This window comes from Mustelus asterias, chromosome 2 (assembly GCF_964213995.1).
Source record: "Mustelus asterias chromosome 2, sMusAst1.hap1.1, whole genome shotgun sequence".
Classification (NCBI taxonomy): domain Eukaryota; kingdom Metazoa; phylum Chordata; class Chondrichthyes; order Carcharhiniformes; family Triakidae; genus Mustelus; species Mustelus asterias.
This window is the reverse complement of record NC_135802.1, coordinates 21,061,064-21,085,438: the sequence shown is the minus strand read 5'-3', so window position 1 is coordinate 21,085,438 and position 24,375 is coordinate 21,061,064. Positions and strand designations below refer to the sequence as shown.

General features: G+C 47.0%; 1 protein-coding gene across 1 annotated transcript in view; it reads right to left on the bottom strand.

Moving 5' to 3' along the window:
* The window catches only part of dpp6a (dipeptidyl-peptidase 6a), a 343,110-nt gene that overhangs the window by 27,001 nt on the left and 291,734 nt on the right, over positions 1-24,375 (bottom strand). The window contains exons 15-18 of the mRNA XM_078232219.1: positions 21,111-21,212; positions 15,532-15,601; positions 11,506-11,700; positions 6,356-6,410 (exon numbers count right to left, since the gene is read on the bottom strand). Of these exons, the coding sequence (XP_078088345.1) occupies positions 6,356-6,410; positions 11,506-11,700; positions 15,532-15,601; positions 21,111-21,212 (422 nt within the window). The remainder of the gene's footprint in view (positions 1-6,355; positions 6,411-11,505; positions 11,701-15,531; positions 15,602-21,110; positions 21,213-24,375) is intronic.

Genomic DNA, 24,375 nt, shown 5'->3' with positions numbered 1-24,375 from the left:
TCACTGGCCATGCAACCCCCCCCATGCCCTGATCTCTGGCCTCCCAGACATGTCCGGTCAGCCCCTGACTCCCACCCTCCTGCCTCGATCTCTTCCCCCACCCTCAGGCAGTCCCGATCTCCACCCCGCAGTCCCGAACCGCCCTCCCCACCCCTGGCAGGCCGGTCCCCCTCTCGCCCACAGATTGCCAGCCTCGATCACTGGCCTCCCTCCCTTTATCACTGCCGAGTGCAGAGTGGCAGCGCCCCGCCCCCACCCCCCCCCCCCCCCCCCCCCCATGATCGCCGCCTAAAGGCCCCGTCCCCATTAGGCCCTGCTCCCTTGGCACTGCCAACCAGGCATCAGGCAGTGCCATGGTGCACCCTTGGGCATTGCCACTTTATCCCTTGGGCAGTACCAGGGGGCCAGGCTGGCACTGCCAAGCTGGCAATGCCCAGCGGGCATCCCCCCTTACCCCTGACGTCCTGGGGTGCCTCCATGGCTCCCCTTCGCTCCAACTGGGTCGGGTCACCAGCTCCCTGCAAGTGGGGAGCTGTTGTAAACCCCGCTGGAGTGAAACACTCCTGGTGGTTTTGATTTGATTTGATTTATTGTCACATGTATTAACATACAGTGAAAAGTATTGTTTCTTGCGTGCTGTACAGACAGATCATACCGTTCATAGAGAAGGAAACGAGAGAGTGCAGAATGTAGTGTTACAGTCATAGCTAGGGTGTAAAGAAAGATCAACTTAATGCAAGGTAGGTCCATTCAAAAATCTGACAGCAGCAGGGAAGAAGCTGTTCTTGAGTCGGTTGGTACTTGACCTCAGACTTTTGTATCTTTTTCCCGAAGGAAGAAGGTGGAAGAGAGACTGTCCAAGGTGTGTGGGGTCCTTAATTATGCGGGCTGCTTTGCTGACGCAGCGGGAAGTGTAGACAGAGTCAATGAATTGGAGGCTGGTTCACGTGATGGATTGGGCTACATTCACGACCTTTTGGAGTTTTTTGCGGTCTTGGGCAGAGCAGGAGCCATACCAAGCTGTGATGCAATCAGGAAGAATGCTTTCTATGGTGCATCTGTAAAAGTTGGTGAGAGTCGTAGCTGACATGCCAAATTTCCTTAGTCTTCTGAGAAAGTAGAGACGTTGATGCGCTTTCTTGACAATAGTGTCAGCATGGGGGGACCAGGACAGGTTGTTGGTGATCTGGACACCTAAAAACGTGAAGTTCTTGACCCTTTCTACTTCATCCCCATTGATGTAGACGGGGCATGTTCTCCTTTACGCTTCCTGAAGTCAATGAAAATTTACTTCGTTTTGTTGACATTGAGGGAGAGATTATTGTTGCCGCACCAGTTCACCAGATTCTCTATCTCGTTCCTGTACTCTGTCTCGTCATTGTTTGAGATCCGACCCACTGCGGTCAGTCCCGGGTTCGCTAATTATAAGTATATTCTAACTGAAATAATTTATATTATTAAATAATTTATCTTTTTATTTCTGGCACGGAGCTGATGGTGCCAGAAATCTGGCGGCCAGAGACTTATGGAGGCTGTGGTGTCCCCTAAAAGGCCTCCGCTTGTGTCTCCCTATAATTAACTATAATTCTTGCAAAATTGATATAATGCTGCACAGTAATTCATTGTTGGAACTACAATGACGTTTTTATGGGATTAAATGAAGGCAGTGGGCTGGAAGTTGTGGCCTCGCTCTTCCCGAAACCATAAAATCCCACCCGAGGTCAATGGACCTTCCCATTGTCTGCCCCATGCCCGCTCCGATTCCCGTGGTTGGCGTGACAGAAAGAATTCCCGCCATTGAGCGCGATCGTACCAGCCACTTACGGCACGGTCCTGCTGCAGCGAGGTCGGAGAATTTGGCGCTCAGCCAAATCTCCGTTCACTGAGGCGGGATGGGAAAATCTCGCTAACCTGAATGATGGTAGGATTCCGGCCATTATCTATTCCTGTTGGACTCTGAAGCATTTCCATTATCATTTACTCCTTGAAGATGAGTGCGGCAGTTTACACTGACCAACGCAATGAGCAGACAATTGTATTAAAGTCACACCATTCCCCCTGCAAGGTTCAAGGCTGAGATAGGCGGGTGTTTAATCAGTGAGGGAATCAAGGGTTGAGGGGATAAAGTGGGAATGTGGAATCGAGGATTATCACATCAGATCAGTCATGATCTCATTGAGTGGTGGAGCAGTATCGATGGACTGAATGGCCTACTTCTGCTCCTATGGGCGGGATTTTATGGCCTCACTCGGGTGAGATCGTAAAATCCCGCCCGAGGCCAATGCAGATTTCCTTTCTGTGAACCTCACCCGCCCCGATTCTGGGTTTCGGCCTATGTCTTGTGGTCTATGGCACTCAACAATTATCACAAGCAATATTTTTATTCATGCATTCATGGGGTTTGAGCAAGGCCAGCATTTATTGTTCAAATTTAACTGCCCTTAAAAAGGTTGCGATGAGCCATCTACATGAACTGTGCTAGAATCCTTGTTCTTTTTAGCGTGTACAGTAATCACCTAGCCAGACAATAGCTTCCGCAGTGGCTAAATCGAGCTCTCTGAATCCGCTGTTGAATTTTGTCAGGGGGGGAGGTCTTCAGTGATGTGAGTCATTGATTGGGGAGCACCACAGCTGCAGTCTGGGTTCCTGCCAAGGCCCCACTTGTGCTGATTTGCTGCACGGAGACCTTGGCCAGAATGGAAATGGTCGAGCAGTGCCCAATGTTGGCAGGTTGAAGATGGGTGGGCGAGCTCTGGGATCTGTCATGAGGAAGCAAACATTAATGGTGGCATGTTGGTTCCATTCCTGCTACCACAGGGGCTCTGCTGTTGACACTGTGGTCTTAGCCATACAGTTTAGCATGATGGGAGACGAGGCGCAGGTACACTCACAGTATTATTAGTTACAGAGTTCGAAGATTCTGACCCAGTGAATGAGCGGCAATATAGTCCCGAGGCAGGGTGGTTTATGACTTGAAGGGAAACTTGAAGATGATGGTTTTCTCTGTGTCTGCTGTCCTTGCTGTTCTAGGTGGTAGAGGACGCAGGTTTGAAAGGTGAGTTGAAGAAACCTTAGCCAGGTGCTGCAGCCCACCTTGTAGATGGTACACACTGCTGCCACTGCGCACCGGAGGTGGAGGGAACGAACACCCTTAAAAATGATGGTTGGCCTGCAAACTGTACCACTGCACTACAGATTACCTTTTTATTCTCCTGTGATGAGGTGAAGCTTCCATTGCTAGCGCAGAAGAAGTACACCTGATGAAGGAGCAGCCATCCGAAAGCTCGTGGTACCAAATAAATCTGTTGGACTTTAATCTGGTGTTGTGAGACTTCTTAATGTACAGAAGAACACGCTGGGACTGAATGTTTACAGCTCTTATGGCACACTCTTGCTAGTACTGGGGTTACCCTTCGGCCTTTTGAGGAATAGAACCTCTCTTCCAAAGCAATTAATGGTGGAAAGTTGTGAGAGGGGGTGGCTTGGGGGTGGGGTATGGGGATGGCTTGGGGGTGGGGTATGGGGATGGCTTGGGAGTGGCTTGGGGGTGGGGTATGGAGGTGGCTTGGGGGTGGGGTATGGGGGTAGCTTGGGGATGGCTTGGGGGTGGGGTATGGGGGTGGCTTGGGGGCTGTAATGACTTCAGTGAGGCCCATGAGGTCAATCTCTTGGGGTTTGCACTCCCTGATTGAGATCATAATTGCCTTTCCAATCAGGGAGCTCATACTCCAAGGGGCCAACCTCACGGGTCGCACTGACATTCTTACAGGCTGATAGGTGGGAGCCTGGATGCGGAATCCAATGACTGGCCCATCAAAGAGTGCACATGGGTTCCAGCTGGGGGAACAAAAATGGGCTTAGCTTGGGATCCTGGTCATGAAGGGGTGGCACGGCGGCACAGTGGCTAGCACTGCTACCTCATAGTGCCAGGGACCCGGGTTCGATTCCCGAGTTGGATCACTGTCTGTGTGGAGTCTGCATGTTCCCCCCGTAGCTGCGTGGGTTTCCTCCGGGTGCTCCAGTTTCCTCCCACAGTCTGAAAGACGTGCTGGTTAGGTGCATTGGCCGTGCTAAATTCTCCCTCAGTGTACCCAAACAGGGGCCGGAGTGTGGCAACTAGGGGATTTTCACAGTAATTTCATTGTAGTGTGAATGTAAGCCGACTTGTCACTAATAAATGAACTTTAACTTTAATTTTGGTAAATTGCCCTTCATGTCAGGGGCATTAGCAGGGTAAATATGTGCGGCTATGGGGATAGGACCTGGGTGGGATTGTTGTCGGTCCAGACGTGATGGGCCAAATGGCCTTCTTCTGCACTGTCGATTCTATGATTCTATACAGGCTTCATCTGGGTTAAGGCCAACACTTAATGCAGGGGTCTCTGTCTCTACCACCTCTGCAGGTTTTACATCCCCTATTGTACATAGAACATAGGCCCTTCAGCCCACGATGTTGTGCCGAGCTTTGTCTGAAACCCAGATCAAGCTATTTCCTCCCTATCATCCCGAAGTACTCCATGTGCCTATCCAATAGCTTCTTAAATGTTCCTAAAGTTTCTGACTCCACTATCCCTGCAGGCAGTCCATTCCACACCCCAACCACTCTCTGAGTAAAAAACCTACCTCGGACATCCTTCCTATATCTCCCATCATGAACCCTATAGTTATGCCCACTAGTTACCGCTCCATTCACCCGAGGAAATAGTCTTTGAACGTTCACTCTATCTATCCCCCTCATCATCTTATAAACCTCTATCAAGTCTCCTCTCAACCTCCTCCGCTCCAAAGAGAAAAGCCCAAGTTCCCTCAACCTTTCCTCATAAGACCTACCCTCCAAACCAGGCAGCATCCTGGTAAATCTCCTTTGCACTCTTTCCAGTGTCTCCACATCCTTCTTGTAGTGAGGTGACCAGAACTGCACACAATATTCCAAATGTGGTCTCACCAAGGTCCTGTACAGTTGCAGCATAACCCCACGGCTCTTAAACTCAAGCCCCCTGTTAATGAACGCCAACACACTATAGGCCTTCTTCACGGCTCTATCCACTTGAGTGGCAACCTTCAGAGATCTATGGATATGAACCCCAAGATCTCTCTGTTCCTCCACATTCTTCAGAACCCTACCTTTGACCCTGTATTCCACATTTAAATTAGTCCTACAAAAATGAATCACCTCGCATTTGTCAGGGTTAAACTCCATTTGCCATTTTTCAGCCCAGCTCTGCATCCTATCTATGTCTCTTTGCAGCCTATAACAGCCCTCCACCTCATCCACTACTCCACCAATCTTGGTGTCATCAGCAAATTTACTGATCCACCCTTCAGCCCCCTCCTCCAAGTCATTTATAAAAATTACAAATAGCAGAGGACCAAGCACTGATCCCTGTGGCACTCCGCTGGTAACCGGTTTCCAGTCCGAAAATTTTCCATCCACCACCATGTGACCCAAGAGAAGGCCTTTAATGTACATCATGTCAGCAGCAATATTCTCCAACAAGGGGACACTCCTATTCAGAACCGATTCATTCTCAGGATCCGACGCATCTTTCAACCATGGATTATGTAGAATGTGACTCTCCCACCTGAGGGGTAGAAATCCCTCAATGCCAAGCTCTTGACCACAATGATATGGCTACAACATGGAGGTGCCTGAACTGGACAGCTTGAAGCCGGCCCAAAATTCATAGAATCATAGAATCCTACAGTGCAGAAGGAGGCCATTTGGCCCATCGAGTCTGCACCAACCACAATCCCACCCAAGCCCTGTCCCCATAACCCCATGCATTTACTCTACCTCGTCCCTCTGACACTAAGGGGCAATTTAGCATGGCCAATCCATCTAACCCGCACATCTTTGGAGTGTGGGAGGAAATCGGAGCATCCGGAGGAAACCCACGCAGACACAGGGAGAATGTGCAAACTCCACACAGACAGTGACCCAAACCGGGAATCAAACCCGGGTCCCTGCTGCTGTATCTGATGAAGGGTCAACCTGACTCAAAAAGTTGGCTCTAGTCTCTCTCCACAGACGCTCTCAGACTTGCAGAGATTTTCCAGCATTTTCTGTTTTTGTTTCAGATTCCAGCTTCCGCAGTAATTTTGCCTTTGTTTGGGCAGGTGGCCTCTGCAGGTAACCTGTCCCATTCTGTAGCAGCAAATGTTGAGCTGGCTGCCTTCCCCGCAGCAACCTCAGGGAGGGTGGATAGGATGGTGAAGGCGCACTGGGGAGGTGGAGGGCACTGCCAGGTGTGCTGTCGAGCAAACAGCGAGCACTTGTCCCTCCTGGATCCACATCAAAATTAAAACAAAAACAAAATATTATTTCACATTTTTTGATAAAGTAAAACTTCCTTACCTCTCCAAACACACCAACTCTGCTCATGTCAATGTATTCCTCCTTTAAGAGGCTCCTAAAACATAAGCACACAACAAAGCAGATTGAGAAGTCTTTAGAACATAGAACAGTACAGCACAGTACAGGCCCTTCGGCCCTCGATGTGCCGAGCTTTGTCCAAAACCAAGATCAAGCTGTCCCACTCCCTATCATCCTGGTGTGCTCCATGTGCCTATCCAATAACTGCTTGAAAGTTCTTAAAGTGTCCGACTCCACTATCACAGCAGGCAGTCCATTCCACACCCCAACCACTCTCTGAGTAAAGAACCTACCTCGGACATCCCTCCTATATATTCCACCATGAACCTTATAGTTATGCCCCCTAGTAACAGCTACATCCACCCGAGGAAATAGTCTCTGAACATCCACTCTATCCCCCTCATCATCTTATAAACCTCTATTAAGTCGCCTCTCATCCTCCTCCGCTCTGAAGAGAAAAGCCCTAGCTCCCTCAACCTTTCCTCATAAGACCTACCCTCCAAACCAGCAGCATCCTGGTAAATCTCCTCTGCACTCTCTTCTGTTCTATTTTTCTAAAAACAAAAGTCTTTTCTATTTTTTTGTCAATTGTCTTTTTAACAGATCTTGTCAGGGTGTCTGATAGCAATAGGATTTGTGAAGGGTATGTCACATCTAACGAAACTGGTAGAATTATTTTTAAGGACATGACTAGCATTGTTGACAGAGGTGTGGGCGGCACGGTGGCACAGTGGTTAGCACTGCTGCCTCACGGTGTCAAGGGACCCGGGTTCGATTCCCAGCTTGGGTCACTGTCTGTGCAGAGTCTGCACGTTCTCCCCGTCTCTGCGTGGGTTTCCTCCGGCTGCTCCAGTTCCCTCCCACAGTCCGAAAGACGTGCTGGTTAGGTGCATTGGCCATGCTAAATTCTCCCTCAGTGTACCCGAACAGGTGCCAGGGTGTGGCGACTAGGGGATTTTCACAGTAACTTCATTGCAGTGTTAATGTAAGCCCACTTGTGACACTAATAAATGAATTCAAATTTAAAAGCAAAGTCTTGGTGGAGGTTGCCAATATGGATTTGAGGAAAGCATGTGATAAAGTTGTTCACATGAGATTATTAGCAAAAACAAGAGAACAATAAGTAGAGGTAACTTTGTGGCAAAGGTTGGTAGTTATTGGGAGGGAGGAGACAGAGGGCAGGGGTAAATCACTGAAACTCTGGCAGCGGATGAGTCAGCCCACAGACTTGTACTGGGACTCAGCTTTTCACCATCAGTATGAACGAGTTAGATGGGAGTTGTTGTTGCAGTGAATGTGGTACCCAATTGATTTTGCATCCAATGTGTAGGCGAGCCCCATAGAGATCGTTAACATCACAACCCTGTCCTTAAATGAGATTGACGTATCACCCATAACAGAGGGATATCCTGTTAGTGTTGAAGAATATGATGAGGTATGAGGCAAGTGCAATGATCACAGGGAGACCAGTAAAGAGTCTTAAAATCCAGTTATTTGCGAAAAGAATGAGGCCGAAAGGTTCATGGTTTAAAGCAAAATAATTTGCTGTTCTTCTTCAATTCTCTGCCCAAAGGCAGGTCTGGCCCACAATGCAACAGCCTACTTGACCTCATCACCAATCTATCACGGATGGTTCTGTCCATGATGGAGTGACCACCTCATCGTCCTCATGAAGAAATCCTGTCTTCACATTGAGGGTAGCCTCCATTGTGTTGTGGGGAACTACCACCGTGCTAAATGGTATAGGCTTCGATCTGATCTAGCAACTCAAGGCTGGGCATCCATGAGGCGCTGTGGTCTATCAATAGCAGTGGAACTGTACTCCAGCACAATCTGTAACCTCATGGCCTGGTATAACCCCCACTCTACCGTTACCACTAAACTCTGCCAGGAGGGCATGCCAGGAGAAGCACTAGGCATATCGAAAAATGAGGTGCCGACCTGGTGAAGCTGCAACGCAGGACCACTTGTATGCCAAGCAGTCTCAGCAGCAAGTAATAGACAGAACTAAGTGATCCAAAAACCAACAGATCAGATCCAAGCTCTGCAGTCCTGCCACATCCAGCGATGATTGAACATAGAACATAGAACATAGAAAGCCACAGCACAAACAGGCCCTTCGGCCCACAAGTTGCGCCGATCACATCCCCACCTCTAGGCCTATCTATAGCCCTCAATCCCATTAAATCCCATGTACTCATCCAGAAGTCTCTTAAAAGACCCCAACGAGTTTGCCTCCACCACCACCGACGTCAGCCGATTCCACTCACCCACCACCCTCTGAGTGAAAAACTTACCCCTGACATCTCCTCTGTACCTACCCCCCAGCACCTTAAACCTGTGTCCTCTCGTAGCAACCATTTCAGCCCTTGGAAATAGCCTCTGGGAGTCTACCCTATCCAGACCTCTCAACATCTTGTAAACCTCTATCAGGTCACCTCTCATCCTTCGTCTCTCCAGGGAGAAGAGACCAAGCTCCCTCAACCTATCCTCATAAGGCATGCCCCCCAATCCAGGCAACATCCTTGTAAATCTCCTCTGCACCCTTTCAATGGCTTCAACATCTTTCCTGTAATGAGGTGACCAGAATTGGTGCTGGACAATTAAACAACTCACTGGAGGAGGAGGCTCCACAAATATCCCCATCCTCAATGATGGAGGAGCCCAGCGCATCAGTGCAAAAGATAAGGCTGGAGTATTTGCAGCAATCTTCAGCCAGAAGTGACAAGTGAATGATCCATCTCAGCCTCCTCCGGAGGTCCATCGCATCACAGATGTTAGTCTATAGCCAATTCGATACACGATATGAAGAACTGGCTGAAGGCACTATCTGCTGGAAAGGCTATGGGCACTGACAACATTTCAACAATAGTCCTGAAGACTTGTGCTCCAGAACCTGTGCATCCTTAGCCAAGCTGTTTCAATACAGCTACAGCACTGGCATTTACCCAACAATGTGGAAAATTACCCAGGTATGTCCTATACACAAAAAGCAGGAATACATGACTGTCACAGGGATTTAATTGTCAATCATACATACAGCATGTCCATCTGAACTGGGCTTTGATGATGAGTGTTTTAATTCCAGATATTTCTGTCCTTTGAAGTACCTCAGCGCTGGACACTTAATCCTCCCATTTGATGTCCACAATGTTCCAAATGCACCTCATATTGAACCTGTACAACTGCTCAACATGCCTGGCGTAGGTAGTCCATGTCTCACGGGTAATTAGCAGGGTAGGTATCATCTCAGCTTTGTATGCTGCAGGTTTTGTTGTAGGTCTGAAACTTTGATTCCATCACGCTTTCTTGCATTAACAGGCAAATGCTGAGCTTTCTCTGGCAATTGTATTTGCCACTGGGCTATCAACGTAGATATTTCTGGAGAGGATGCTTCTGAGATAGGTGAAGTTATCTGCAGCCTTAAGGGTCGCGTCATTGATAGTTTACGGGTGGCTTGGTGGCACAGTGGTTAGTACTCAAAGCCTCACAGTGCGAGGGACCCGGGTTCAATTCTGGCCGTGGGTGACGTCTGTGTAGAATTTGCACGTTCTCCCCCTGTCCACGTGGGTTTCCTCCAGCTGCTCCAGTTTCCTCCCACAATCCAAAAATGTGCAGGTTAGGTTAGGCTTAACCATGTTAAGTGTGTGGGATTATGGGGATAGGATGGGGGAGGTCCTGTGTAAAATATTCAGTCAGAGAGTTGGTGCAGACTTGATGGGCTGAATGGCCTTCTTCTTCACTGTAGGGATTCTATGAATCCATTGTTATAGTAGGTGGTATATAGTCAGATTTGGGCAGTGATTGTTTGGAGTATCTCTATCTTCCTTAAGCTGATGGTTAGCTTCAAGTCTATGTTGATCAGCGTGACATGAGGAATTTCAATGAAGCCCTGAAGACTGAGTATGGTCCTCCCTCACGTGACGACTCAACGACTCACAGTGCTGACAGGGCATCTCTCCTGATGGATGGGACAGCCATCAAAGATCACCAGCTTGAGTACTTTAGGGGTACGCTTAATCATCCATTCACTGGACAAAACTTCCCAAATGTAAAAACCTGGACAGCAAATCCTCCATCATAGAGGCTGACAAAGCCATCCAATCCCCACCCTCAAGGACAGCTACAGGTTCAGGTTGGATCCCAGATCTGTGGGATCCCAGGCTAGCCAGCACACTCAGGAGACAATGGGAGAGACGATGGCCTAGTGGTATTATCATTCGACTATTAATCCAGAAACTCAGCTAATGTTCTGGGGGCCCAGGTTCAAATCCCACCACGGCAGATGGTGGAATTTGAATTCAATAAAAAATAACTGGAATTAAGAATCTACTGATGACCATGAAACCATTGTTGGAAAAATCCATCTGGTTCACTAATGTCCTTTAGGGAAGGAAATCTGCCGTCCTTACCTGGTCTGGCCTACATGTGACTCCAGAGCCACAGCAATGTGGTTGACTCTTAACTGCCTTCGGGAACTGGGGATGGGCAATAAATGCTGGCAGCCAGCAACCCACATGTCCCACAAAAATAATTAAAATAAATAAAATAACAAAGTTAATGAGTGTTTTATGAGCCTAATGAGAGGGACCAGGATGCGGCCTGGGATGGAACATTTAAGTTATGAAGAGAGGTTGGATAGGCTTGGGTTGTTTTCATTGGAGCAGAGAAGACTGAGGGGCGACCTGATTGAGGTGTTCAAGATTATGAGGGGCATGGACAGAGTGGATAAGGAGTTCCCTTGAGTTGAAGGGTCAATCACAAGGGGACATAGGTTCAAGGTGAGGGGCAGGAGGTTCACTGGGGGAAGTGAGGAGAAACCTCTTGACCCAGAGGGTGGTGATGGTCTGGAATGCACTGCCTGGGAGTGTGGTAGAGGCGGGATGCCTCACATCCTTTAAAAAGTACTTGGATGAGCAATTGGCACATCGTAACATTCAGGGCAATGGGCCAAGTGCTGGCAGATGGGATTAGATGGGAGGTCAGGTGTTTCTAATCTGTCGGTGCGGACTCGATGGGCTGAATCATCTGCACTGAATAATTCTATGGCTCTATGATTTCCGACAAGTAATTATTTATTCAAAAAGGTATTGGAGGTGGGCTGATAGTGTTTAACATCAAAAGGCACTTACTTCAAAGCATCTGTTTGATCCTTTACTTCCACAGTCCCCAGGTTCTTCTTTATTTCGTACAAGAGTTTGGTGCCCTGAAAACCACTGCCACGTCCATCAAATTTGACCACAATGGTGTTGAATGAACTAACAAGTACAGTTGTCCAATCGACTTGGAATTGCTCTGTGACAATCTGACTCCCAGGACTATCACCACTGCAACATACAAACACAGATTCAATCACCAGCCGAGGAGATTATGCACTGAGCTGTTAGAATCTGGATCAGACAATTGGAAAGGAAGAGCAGGTATTGAAAGGAAAGTTAACCTTCATTTTTAAAAGTTAATTACCCGTTAAGGAAACATAAGAGAAAAATAACATGGAAGTGGGACTTTTTTTGTTTTAAATTCATTCCTTCACAGGATGTGAGTGTCACTGTCTAGGCTAATATTTATTTCCTAATCCTAATTACTCTTGAGACCGTGGTGGTGAGTTTCCTACTTGAGCTGATTAGCGGGGTAAATATGTCGCGTTACGGGGATAGGACCTGGTAAGATGCTCTGTCGGAGAGTTGATGCAGACTCAGTGGGCCAAATGCCCTCCTTTTGCACTGTAGGGATTCTATGATTCTATAATTCCAACAAGAGAGAATCTAACCATCACCTCTTGACATTTGATGGTACTACCATCACTGAATGCCCCACTATCGCCATTCTTGAGGTAATCATTGACCAGAAACTCAACTGGACCAACCGTATAAATACTGTGGCTACAAGAGCAGGTCAGAGGCCAGGAACCGTGCGGCAAGTAACTCATCTCCTGACTCCTCAAAGCCTGTCCACCATCTACAAGGCACAAGTCAGTAATGTGATGGAATAGTCTATCTTGCTGAATGACTGCAGCTCCAAAGATATGCAGGTTAGGTTGATTGTCCATGCTAAAAATTGCCCTTAGTGTCCTGAGATGTGTAGGTTAGAGGGATTAGTGGGTAAATATATGGGGGTAGGGCCTGGGTGGGATTGTGGTCGGTGCAGACTCGATGGGCTGAATGGCCTCTTTCTGTACTGTAGGGTTTCTATGATTTGTCTATGATTTGTCCAACAACACTCAAGAAGCTCGACGCCAACCAGGACAAAGCAGTTGATTTGATTGCCATCCCATCGGTAAACATTCACTCCCTCCACCACTGACGAACAGTGTCAGCTATGTGTACCAGCGACAAGGTGCACTGCAGGAACTCAGCAAGGTTCCTTAAGCAGCACCTAGGGATGAGGGGGGATCTAATTGAAACTTACAGAATACTGAGAGGCCGAGATAGAGGATGTTTCCACTCGTGGGAGAGACTAGAACTCTAAGGCACAAGCTCAGAGTGAAGGGACGTTCCTTTAAAACTGAGATGAGAGGAATGTCTTCAGCCAGAGGGTGATGAATCTGTGGAATTCTTTGCCGCAGAGGGCTGTGGAGGCCGGGTCATTGAGTGTCTTTAAGACAGAGAAAGATGGGGTCTTGATCAATAGGGGATCAAGGGTTACAGGGAGGAGGCAAGACAATGGGGATGAGAATTATATAAGCCATGAATTGAATGGTGGAGCAGACTTGATGGGCTGAATGGCCTAATTCTGCTCCTATATCTTATGGTCTTATGGTCTTCCAAACTCACACTCATTTAAAAAAAATTAATTTTACGGGATGTGGGTGTCACTGGCTAGCCCAGCATTTATTGGCCACCCCTAGTTGCCCTACAGAAGGTGATGATCTCTACCAGAGAGTTGGACAAGAACGGCAGACACATGGGAACACCATCAGCTGGAGATTCCTCTCTAAGCCACTCACCATTCTAACATGGGACTATAGTGTCATTCCTTCAATATCGCTGGATCAGAATTATGGAACTCCCTCCCTAACAGTACTGTGGGTGTATACAGGGGAGGCGATGGCCGAGTGGTATTATCATTCGACTTAATCCAGAAGCTCAGCTAATGTTCTGCGGACCTGGGTTCGAATCCCATCAGGGCAGCTATTGGAATTTGAATTCAATAATAAAAATAATATCGGAATTAAGAATCTACTGATGACCATGAAACCATTATCAATTGTCAGAAAAACCCATCTGGTTCACTAATGTCCTTTCAGGAAGGAAATCTGTCATCTGGAGTGTCACGGTGGCGAGCACTCCTGCTTCACAGCGCCATGGACACAGGTTCGATTCTTGGCTTGGGTCACTGTCTGTGTGGAGTTTGCATATTCTCCCCGTGTCTGCGTGGGTTTCCTCCGGGTGCTCCGGTTTACTCCCACAGTCCGAAAGATGTTCGGGTCAGGTTGATTGGCCACTAAATTGCCACTTAGTGTCAGGGGGGCTAGCAGGGTAAATATGTGGGGCTGCCGGGATGGGGGCTGGGTGGGATTGTGGTCGGTGCAGACTCAATGGGCTACATGGCCTCCTTCCACAATGTAAGGAATCTATGATTCTATGTCCTTACCTGGTCTGGCCTACATCTGGCAGATGGAATATAACGTTGGCAAATGTGAGGTTATCCACTTTGGAAGAAATAATAGTAAATTGGAATATTATTTAAATGGAGAAAAATTACATCATGCGATTGTGCAGAGGGACCTGGGGGTCCTTGTGCACGAATCGCAAAAACTCGGTCTGCAGGTGCAGCAGGTGATCAAGAAGGTGAATGGAATGTTGGCCTTTATCGTGAGGGGGATAGAATATAAAAGCAGGGAGGTCTTGCTGCAACTGTACAAGGCACTGGTGAGGCCGCAACTGGAGTACTGTGTGCAGTTTTGGTCCCCTTATTTGCGAAAGGATATATTGGCCTTGGGGGGAGTGCAGAGAAGGTTCACCAGGTTGATACCGGAGATGTGGGGTGTTGATTATGAGGAGAGATTGAACAGATTGGGTCTGTACTCGTTGGAGTTTAGAAGGCTGAGGGGTGATCTTATAGAGACATATAAGATAATGAAGGGGCTGGATAGGGTCGAGGTAGAGAGATTCTTTCCACTTAGAAGGGAAACCAGAACTAGAGGGCACAGCCTCAAAATAAGTGGGGGCCGGTTCAGAACAGAGTTGAGGGGGAACTTCTTCTCTCAGAGGGTAGTGAATCTCTGGAATTCTCTGCCCGTTGAAGCGGTGGAGGCTACCTCGTTGAATATATTTAAATCATGGGTAGATAGATTTCTGATCGCTAAGGGAATTAAGGGATATGGGGATCAGGCGGGTAAGTGGAACTGATTCACTTCAGATCAGCCATGATCTTATTGAATGGCGGGGCAGGCTCGAGGGGCTAGATGGCCTACTCCTGCTCCTATTTCTTATGTTCTTATGTTCTTACATGTGACTCCAGAGCCACAGCAATGTAGCTGACTCTCAACTGCCTTCGGGCAACAAGGGATGGGCAATAAATGGTGGCAAGCCAGTGACACCCATGTCCTACAAGTGAATTTTAAAAACTACGCCACAGGGTCTGTTACAGTTCAAGAAAGCAGCTTACCACCACTTTCTCAAGGGCAATTATAGATTGGCAATGAATGCAGTAACGCTCACATCCCAGGAATGAATATAAATAAAATCAGAAAAATTGCACTTTTTAAATTAAACCACATCGGAATTGTAGGATGGATAAAAGTCCAGGGTCAAGAACTCGATGGAGATCATCACCTACCATCCTGGTAGTTACACGTTACAAAATAGGTTGTTGGTTCATCCTTCCATCAATCTCAGTTAATTAGTCTACAACAGACCCAGAAATAATGTGATGAAAAAGAGCTCAGGTGGAGAGTCCAATGGTTCCCAATTTCTTATGTAATTGGAATCTGGGCAGTCTAAATCAATGGGGCGAATGTTACTGTCCCGCCCACCACAGGAATCGGAGCGGGCGAGGGGCGGACCATGGAAAGGTCCATTAGCAGGATTTTCCGGTTTCGGGGCGAGCGTGACTGGAAAATCCTGCCCAATGAGTGGGGAATGCAGTGACCAGCAGGATGGACATCCCAAAATCGCTAAGCTCCACCTCAACCACAAGTCTAAAATAATACTCACACAATAAGTAACAAAGGATATTGCGATTTATTTGAGAATGCCGCTGGCTTGATAATCTGCATTTTCAGTGCTGAAAAAGAGGAAGATGCGGTTATACTAATGTTAATGTTCAGAACAATCAATTAAATATCAAGTTTATAAAGTTTATTCATTATTGTCACAAGTAGGCTGATATTAACAGTGCAATGAAGTGATCGTGAAAATCCCTAGTCGCCAAGCTCCGGCGCCTGTTCGGGTTACACTGAGGGAGAATTTAGCATGGCCAATACACCTAACCAGTACGTCTTTTGGACTGTGGGAGGAAACCGGAGCACCCGGAGGAAACCCACGCAGACACGGGGAGAATGTGCAGACTCCGCACAGACAGTGAGCCAAGTGGGAATCAAACCCCGGTCCCTGGCGCTGTGAGGCAGCAGTGCTAAACACTGTGCCACCGTGCCGCCCCAAACTCAAAATCCCAACCCCAAAACTGAATCAAAACTCGGGGCAGGATTTTCTGCCTCCCATACCCTACTCTCTGTCCACCCCCGGTGTGTTTTCCGGTTGGGGGGGGCGGCTTGTCATTGGCTAGTGGTGAGCTCTTCTGGTCCGGCCAAAGTCAACTGCGTTTTGCGTTTTTCGCTGGCTGCACCGCCAGGGAACCCAACGCAGTTTGTGTGGGGGTGGGGGGGGTCACTATGGGCAGGACGGAAGATCCTATCAGTGCGAAGGGCTGGAAAATTGAACCCTCAATCTTCCACTGATGGTGATTAATCTTAAAGTACTTCCTGGGGTCACAAACATGTCCTTGAACAAGTTAATTTGCACTGCCTCTGACAATGGAAGGTGAGCTCGCTGGAATCATTCGCTGGTGCCCCCGGTATGTTATGCGAGTGCACAGGCTTGGAGCCGATGGCCTAGTGGTATTATCACTAGACTATTAAATCACAAACTCAGCTAATGTTCTGGGGAGCCTGGTTCAAATCCCGCCACGGCAGATGGTGGAATTTGAATTCAATAAAAAATATCTGGAATTAGGAATCTACTGATGACCATGAAACCATTGTCAGTTGTCGGAAAAACCCATCTGGTTCACTAATGTCCTTTAGGAAAAGAAATCTGCTGTCCTTACCCGGTCTGGCCTACATGTGACTCCAGAGCCACAGCAATGTGGTTGACTCTCAACTGCCCTCCAAAGGCAACTAGGGATGGGCAATAAATGCTGGCCAACCAGCGACGCCCATGTCCCATGAATGAATAAAAATAAATCCAGGTATGGGGAGCCCGCAGTGCTGAAGAGGCAGCTGAAGGCCTTCGAGCAACTCTGCTCAGACAGAGGTGAGGAAACCAAGCAGTAGGGCTGTGAGGGAAGTGAAGGGGTGCTATGTGCAGCAGGATCATGGGAACATCTTAGCAGCTGGCTCCCCATGGATGCCGAACATGTTGAGTGAATGAAAAAACTTTGACACTTCTCCTCAACGCATGGCTTTGACCATTCTCCAAAGAGGTACCAATACAGAGGCGATCGGCGCTCCAGCCTTATTGCGAAAGCAGCTTCTATTTTGATAATAATTCCATAATAAGCCAAGCACGCAGGCCAAGGGACCATCCGACCGCAGATCCATATACAATGCTGAATGCTAGATGTTACAAACACTGCGTGTCAAACTCAGTACATTGCTGAGTCTCCCATCTATGTCGAAGCAAAAGTTCAGTCAGCATTAATAGTTGTTAATTCAGTTGTTAGTCAGTTACACAGTTCAGATCGTCAACCTGCTGGAATACTAAAAAAGTCAATTTCCCTTATTGCTCTGTAGTGACATCAATTAAAATGTAACAGGAAAGCAGTTTACAATTGTAGGAAATCGACTAATTGCAAATTAACACAAAAGAAACATTTTACACCTAAAGGAAATGGATTCGATTGCCCAATTGAGTGGCAGAGTCAATTTGGCATGAAAGGAGGCCATTCAGCCCATCAAATTCATTCCGGGTCTCTGTAGAGCAATCTATTCTATCCCATCCACCTACTTTCTCCCTCTATCTCTGCAAGTTATTTTTTTTCCATCGATGCCCCTCCAGTTTCCTTTTGAAATCATTCACCATCTCTGCTTCTATCACCCTTGTGGACGGTAAGTTCAGGTCATTGCCACTTGCTGGGGGCTGGAGTGGGCGAAAAGGAGGGGAGGTAGGCCTGGGAAACATGCTCTTTTGGGCGAGTGGGTGCAAACTCGATGGGCTGAATGGCCTCCTTCTGCACTGTAGGGGTTCTATTCTATGACAATCCATCAATTTAGGGGGAGCAGCATTTCTTTGCATCTTATCTAAGTCAGTCATAATCTTGTACACTCCAGCAAAGCTCCCCTAATCTTCTTTGCTCAACCTAACCTTGTCACTAAGCTGCCCAATGCCGAGAGCCATTCTGAAAACTTCTCAAGTACGTTGACATCTCTCCTAAAGTGTGGTGACCACAGTTGGATGCAGTATTCTAGTTGTGGTCTAACCAGAGCTTTATAACGGATTCAGGATTACTTCCTTGCTTTTGTACTCGACACCTCTAATTATGGAGCCCAAGGTGCCGTATGCTTTGCTAATTCCTCTCTCGATGTGTCCTGCTGGGTGCAGTGGGGATCACCACTGTTATTATCTGCCAGTCTGAAAAACAGTCATCTTCCATGGTTTGCTGTTAGCTGCCCCGAAGCCAAACTTTTATCCAGCCTGGCACTGACTGTTGTGAATCCTGTGTATGGTTTGCTTCATTGATGCAAAGACTTCATGTTAAGATATTTCTGCCTATGCAATTACATTTAAATGCTAAGCTTTTAAAGTTAACTTGGCCACATTTTAAACTCAGCAGGCATGCTAGGATTAGCTTGAAAAATTGACTGCATTCTTTGAAATTCCAAGACAACAGAAACAGCTTTCTCATCAGCCAAAACAAAGCTTTTCATGGCCACAGCTGCAAATTGTTGATGAAAGTTAGTGACACAGCTTGTACCAAGCAATTTCAATACGAGATAACGAAAAACTTACAATTCTGCATTCAGCCATATGTTTTTTCAGTTTTGAGTCAAGTCTGTTTTCAAGACCGATACAATACTGGCTTTTGCTAGTCTCTCTTTCTCTCTCTCTCTCTCCCAGTTTTTTTGCTCTCCGTAATGTGTTAATTTTAAATTCTCTCCAATAAAAGAAATTCAAGGTATCAGTGTTGTCTCTGTCTATTCTGAGGAATGAATGGACCCTACACTGATCCTCCCATTCTAAGGGCTTCAGTTTTGTCAACCAGCCTTTTATGTGGCATTTTTCAAACACTTTCTTAAAATCCAAACAGATGACATCCATTGCATTCAATTCATCAATCTTCTCTGTTCCATTTAAAATATAAAACCTTTGACGCAAATATTTTGAACATTTGACATTGGCTGGGATTTTCCAGGTCCTGCCACGCTATTGGCGGGAAGGGACAATAATGGCGGTGGGGTGGAGGGGGAGGGTGGTGGTGGGGGAGGGGTGTGGGGGGAATCCCTTCCTCAGTGTCAGTGAACAGTAAATGTTGTTTTTATATAGATGTTTTCTTACAAGTCTCTGGAACTGAAATCCCAGATACATGAATAAGCAGGAATTAGATACATGAATAGGCAGGGAATAGAGGGATACGGTTTGCATAGAGGCAAAAAATTTAGTTTAGAAAGGCATCATGCTAGGTGGGCCGAAGGGCCTATTCCTGTGTTGTACTGTTCTTTGGTCTTTGTTCTTTGAACGAGACAGGCTACAGGTTCTGACAAACATAGACATTCCCACAGATCCATATCAAATCCATCGTCTGCAATGTACTAAAGTTTTTTAGAGTTTTTAAAAAGTTTATTTATTGGTGTCACACTGATCACTTTCCCAGAATCCAGTCAGAAAGAAAAAGCATTTGTATAAAAACAAAGAGGGAGGGATGTTAGAACCGGGATTGGGATTTTCCCATTTGAGACACACATGGAACATAACTAAATGCAAAGGCTGACTCTGTTAGTTATATCATAACCGAGGAATGGGAGTAGGCCATTCAGCCCTTCAAACCTGTTCCACCATTTAATTAGATCAGAGCTGATCTCTCTGTATCTCATCTCAGTTTATGCACTTTGGCTATGTGACCCAGGTGGCACAGTGGCACAGTGGTTAGCACTGCTGCCTCACAGCGCCAGGGACCCGGGCTCAAATCCGGCCTCGGGTCACTGTCTGTGTGGAGTTTGCACATTCTCCCTGTGTCTGCGGGGGTTTCCTCCGGGTGCTCCGGTTTTCTCCCACACTCCAAAGATGTGCAGGATAGGCAGACTGGCAATGCTAAATTGACCCTTAGGCCAGAATTTTACTGGCACACCCTACCCGGAATCGGGGTGGGCGAGGCTCGCAGAACGGAATTCTCTGTTGACCTTGGGCGGGATTTTACGAGCCTTGCCCAAGTAAGGTCGTTAAATCCCGGCCTTAGTGTCCCAAAATGTGTAGGTTAGAGGGCTTATTAAATATGTGGGGTTACAGGGATTGGGCCTGGGTAGGATGTTCTGTCAGAGTCGGTGCAGACTCGATGCATTGAATGGCCTCCTTCTTCGCTTCAGGGATTCTATGAAACCTTAACGCACATTGCTGAAAAACCATCTATTAATATCCAGTCTGACATCTTCAATCTACCTCCAACACGCACAGCTGTTTTTGTGGGAGAAAGTTTCACTGGGCTCCATTGAAGAAATGTCCCCTGACAAAAACTGCCTCAAAAACATGCGCCAAAAACAACTCCAATATCAGACCTGCATCCTTTCAGTTGTCACGCTTGTGTGAAATTGCAGAACGTGCTATTAGCTCCTCTGGGCGACAGAGTGGGGGAGGATCTGCACAAACCTATCCATTACGTGCAGATTGTTCAGCAAGTCGTCAACCAGAACTTCAGACATACCAAAGCCCTGTGGCGATGGGCAAGTGACAACGGAGGCAGAGGCATGGTGAGACAGGCTACCTGCAGTCTTCAGTCTTAATCCTGCACCAAGATGGCTTCTGAGTGATGGTCACTCATATATATGCTACCTCCTCCCACTCTGAGTCTCCCCCCACTGATAACAAGCTAAGCTGCGTGATAGTGAGCATAAATACCCTACTGGACAAGGTTCATTTTATCTCCAGTGGAAACATGGAAACATAGAAGATAGGAGCAGAAAGAGGCCATTCGGCCCTTTGAGCCTGCTTCGCCATTCATTACGATCATGGCGGATCGTCCAACTCAATAGCCTAATCCTGCTTTTTCCACCGAAACTTTGATCCCATTCGCCCAAAGTGCTATATCCAGCTGCTTCTTGAATACATTCAATGTTTTGGCATCAGCTACTCCCTGTGGTAATGAATTCCACAGGCTCAACACTCGTTGGATGAAGAAATGTTTCCTCATCTCCGTCCTAAATGAATCCTCAGACTGTGACCCCTGGTTCTGGACTCCCCCACCATCGGGAAAGTTGGTAAATTCCATTAAAAAGCCTTTTAAAATGGATACCTCCAGGATTGACATGATGTTGGTAAACAGAGCTGTTCCCCAGTGCTGATGATCTGAATGTGCAGATACTTACTGTAATCCTTTATCAGAATGTCCTTGTATTCTATTTTGGGCATTTGCATGCTCTCTGTGGCATTTTGCACCTTGTCGTTTCTCTCCAGTTCAAAGTATTTTTCTAAAAAGGAGGGAAAAAGAAGAGTGAATTAGATCTTAACATTGGTTTGTTTTGCCTCATTCAGCTGGCGTTGTACTTTTGGGGTGTAATAATACTGTGGAATGTTATTGTCCAATAGCTTCCTTTGGCCTTTCTTGCAGATTGCTATTTTTTTTATTCATTCATTGTGACGTGGTCATCGCTGGCTGGCCAGCATTTATTACCCATCCCTAGTTGTCCAAGGGCAGTTGAATGTCAACCATATTGCTGTGGTTCTGGAGTCACAGAATCACAGAATACTTCAGCGCAGAAGAGGACCTTCGGCCCATCGAGTCTGCACCGACGCATGAAAGGCCCTGACCTGCCCAACTAATCCCACTTGCCAGCACTTGGCCCAAAGCCTTGAATGTTATGACGTGCCAAATGCTCATCCAGGTACTTTTTAAAGGTTGTGAGGCACTTCGCATCCATCATCCTCCCAGACAGCGCATTCCAGACCATCACCACCCTCTGGGTAAAAACGTTTTTCTTCAAATCCCCCCTAAACCTCCCAGCCATTTGAAAGTTAAATACATTGCTGTGGCTCTGGATTCACATGTAGGCCATACCAGATAAGGACAGCAGATTTCCTTCTCTAAAGGACATTAGTGAACCAGATGAGTTTTTCCGACGACTGACAATAGTTTCATGGTCATCAGTAGATTTTTAATTCCAGATTTTAATTGAAATCTAACTTCACTATCTGCCGTGGTAGGATTCAAACCCAGGTCCCCAGAGTATGACCCTGGGTCTCTGTATTGCTAATCTAGTCATAATTCCACTGTGCCACTGCCTCCACTTGCAACTCACCAATTTCTCCATCTATAAGACTGACACATCTGTCAGTCCTCTGTTGCATTATTCTCATCCGTCACCCTGAACCCTACAAGTTTGACACTTAACGTTAGTCCTGAACTATGCTCTCCCATTGTCTGCTCTGCCCTCTCCAAGTTAACCACATCTGTGAGACATTTTAATATGGTAAAGGTGCTATATAAATGCAGCCTGTTTGCATCAGCTCATGACAGTCAATTGTATGGGACCATGAACCCATAGGATCATCGGAACCTTCTGTACTGGAGGATGCTGGTCCCTTTTGATTGGTCATGACCAGCTGCACATTTGGTTGTAGGAGGAATCATAGAATCATAGACTGCTGAAGAGGCCCTTCAGCCCATCCAGTCTGCACCAACACATTAGAAACTCCCACCTAATCCCATCTGCCGGCACTTGACCCATTGCCCTGAATGCTATGATGTGCCAAGTGCTCGTCCATGTGCTTTGTTTACAGGATGTGAGGCAACCTGCCTCTACAAACCTCTCTGGAGTGGCACGGTGGCACAGTGGTTCACATTGCTGCCTCACAGCGCCAGGGGCCTGGGTTCGATTCCTGACATGGGTCACTGTGTGTGCGGAGTTGGCACATTCTCCCCGTGTCTGCGTGGGTTTCCTCCGGGTGCTCCGGTTTCCTCCCACAGTCTGAAAGATGTGCTGGTTAGGTGGATTGACCCGAACGGCTGCCTGAATGTGGCGACCAGGGGGTTTTCACTGTAACTTCATTGCAGCGTTAATGTAAGCCTGATTGTGACACTAATAGATAAACTTAACTCCCAGGCTGCACATTCCAGACCACCACCCTCTGGGTAAAAAAGTTTTTCCTCACATCCCCCCTAAACCTCCTGCCCCCTCACCTCGAACCTATGTCCCCTCATGACTGATTCTTCAACTCAAGGGGAACAGTTGCTCCTTATCCACTCTGTCCATGTCTCTCATCAGGAGACACAACATGAGGAGTAAGAATAAAGATCTCAAGCGGTTTTGTGACCTTCACTAAAATGTCAGGGATTCTGTACAAGAATGGAATGGAAGTATTTGAGAGAAAAGTGTCACAGATGTAACCTGTGACATTTACTCAATGAGAGAGGTTCGTGCATTAGCGTGAAGTTAAATGTCCATTGAAGGCAAACATTGGGAGAGAAAAAACTAATTAATTGGACACCATGTGCAAGAGCAATGTTAGAAATCTATAGACAATTTGATTCAAGGACACACACCAGCAGTGCTTTGTGCTTTAAAATGTTCATTTCTACCAAATTTCGATGTTTTATTCAGCTCAAAAATTTCGAAAGAAGCAAACAAAAGATGAAAGTGCTCTCTCTATTAAAACATCAGTGAAGGGGAATGTTCCAGTGCACTGATGAGCAAGGACACACTGAACATAATGAATTAGGCATTAGAAGCGAGATTTGTTTTTTTTTGAGGATTGCAAAGATGGACAGCAATACTTTTCAGGGCTGAAGGTTCACGTACTGAGAATTCCACTTCCTAATGGTTGCTGGAAATTCAGGGCTGGGTTATCTTCTGCCAATTAATACGGAAACGAGATTCCGAGAAGATTGGCCATAGGAGACAGAGGGTAGTGGTCGAAGGGTCTTTTTCCGGCTGGAGGTCTGTGACCAGTGGTGTTCCGCAGGGCTCTGTACTGGGGCCTCTGCTATTTGTGATATATATAAATGATTTGGAAGAAGGTGTAACTGGTGTAATCAGCAAGTTTGCGGATGACACGAAGATGGCTGGACTTGCGGATAGCGAAGAGCATTGTCAGGCAATACAGCAGGATATAGATAGGCTGGAAAATTGGGCGGAGAGGTGGCAGATGGAGTTTAATCCGGATAAATGCGAAGTGATGCATTTTGGAAGAAGTAATGTAGGGAGGAGTTATACAATAAATGGCAGAGTCATCAGGAGTATAGAAACACAGAGGGACCTAGGTGTGCAAGTCCACAAATCCTTGGAGGTGGCAACACAGGTGGAGAAGGTGGTGAAGAAGGCATATGGTATGCTTGCCTTTATAGGACGGGGTATAGAGTATAAAAGCTGGAGTCTGATGATGCAGCTGTATAGAACGCTGGTTCGGCCACAATTGGAGTACTGCGTCCAGTTCTGGTCGCCGCACTACCAGAAGGACGTGGAGGCGTTAGAGAGAGTGCGGAGAAGGTTTACCAGGATGTTGCCTGGTATGGAGAGTCTTAGCTATGAGGAGAGGTTGGGTAAACTGGGGTTGTTCTCCCTGGAAAGACGGAGAATGAGGGGAGATCTAATAGAGGTGTACAAGATTATGAAGGGTATAGATAGGGTGAACAGT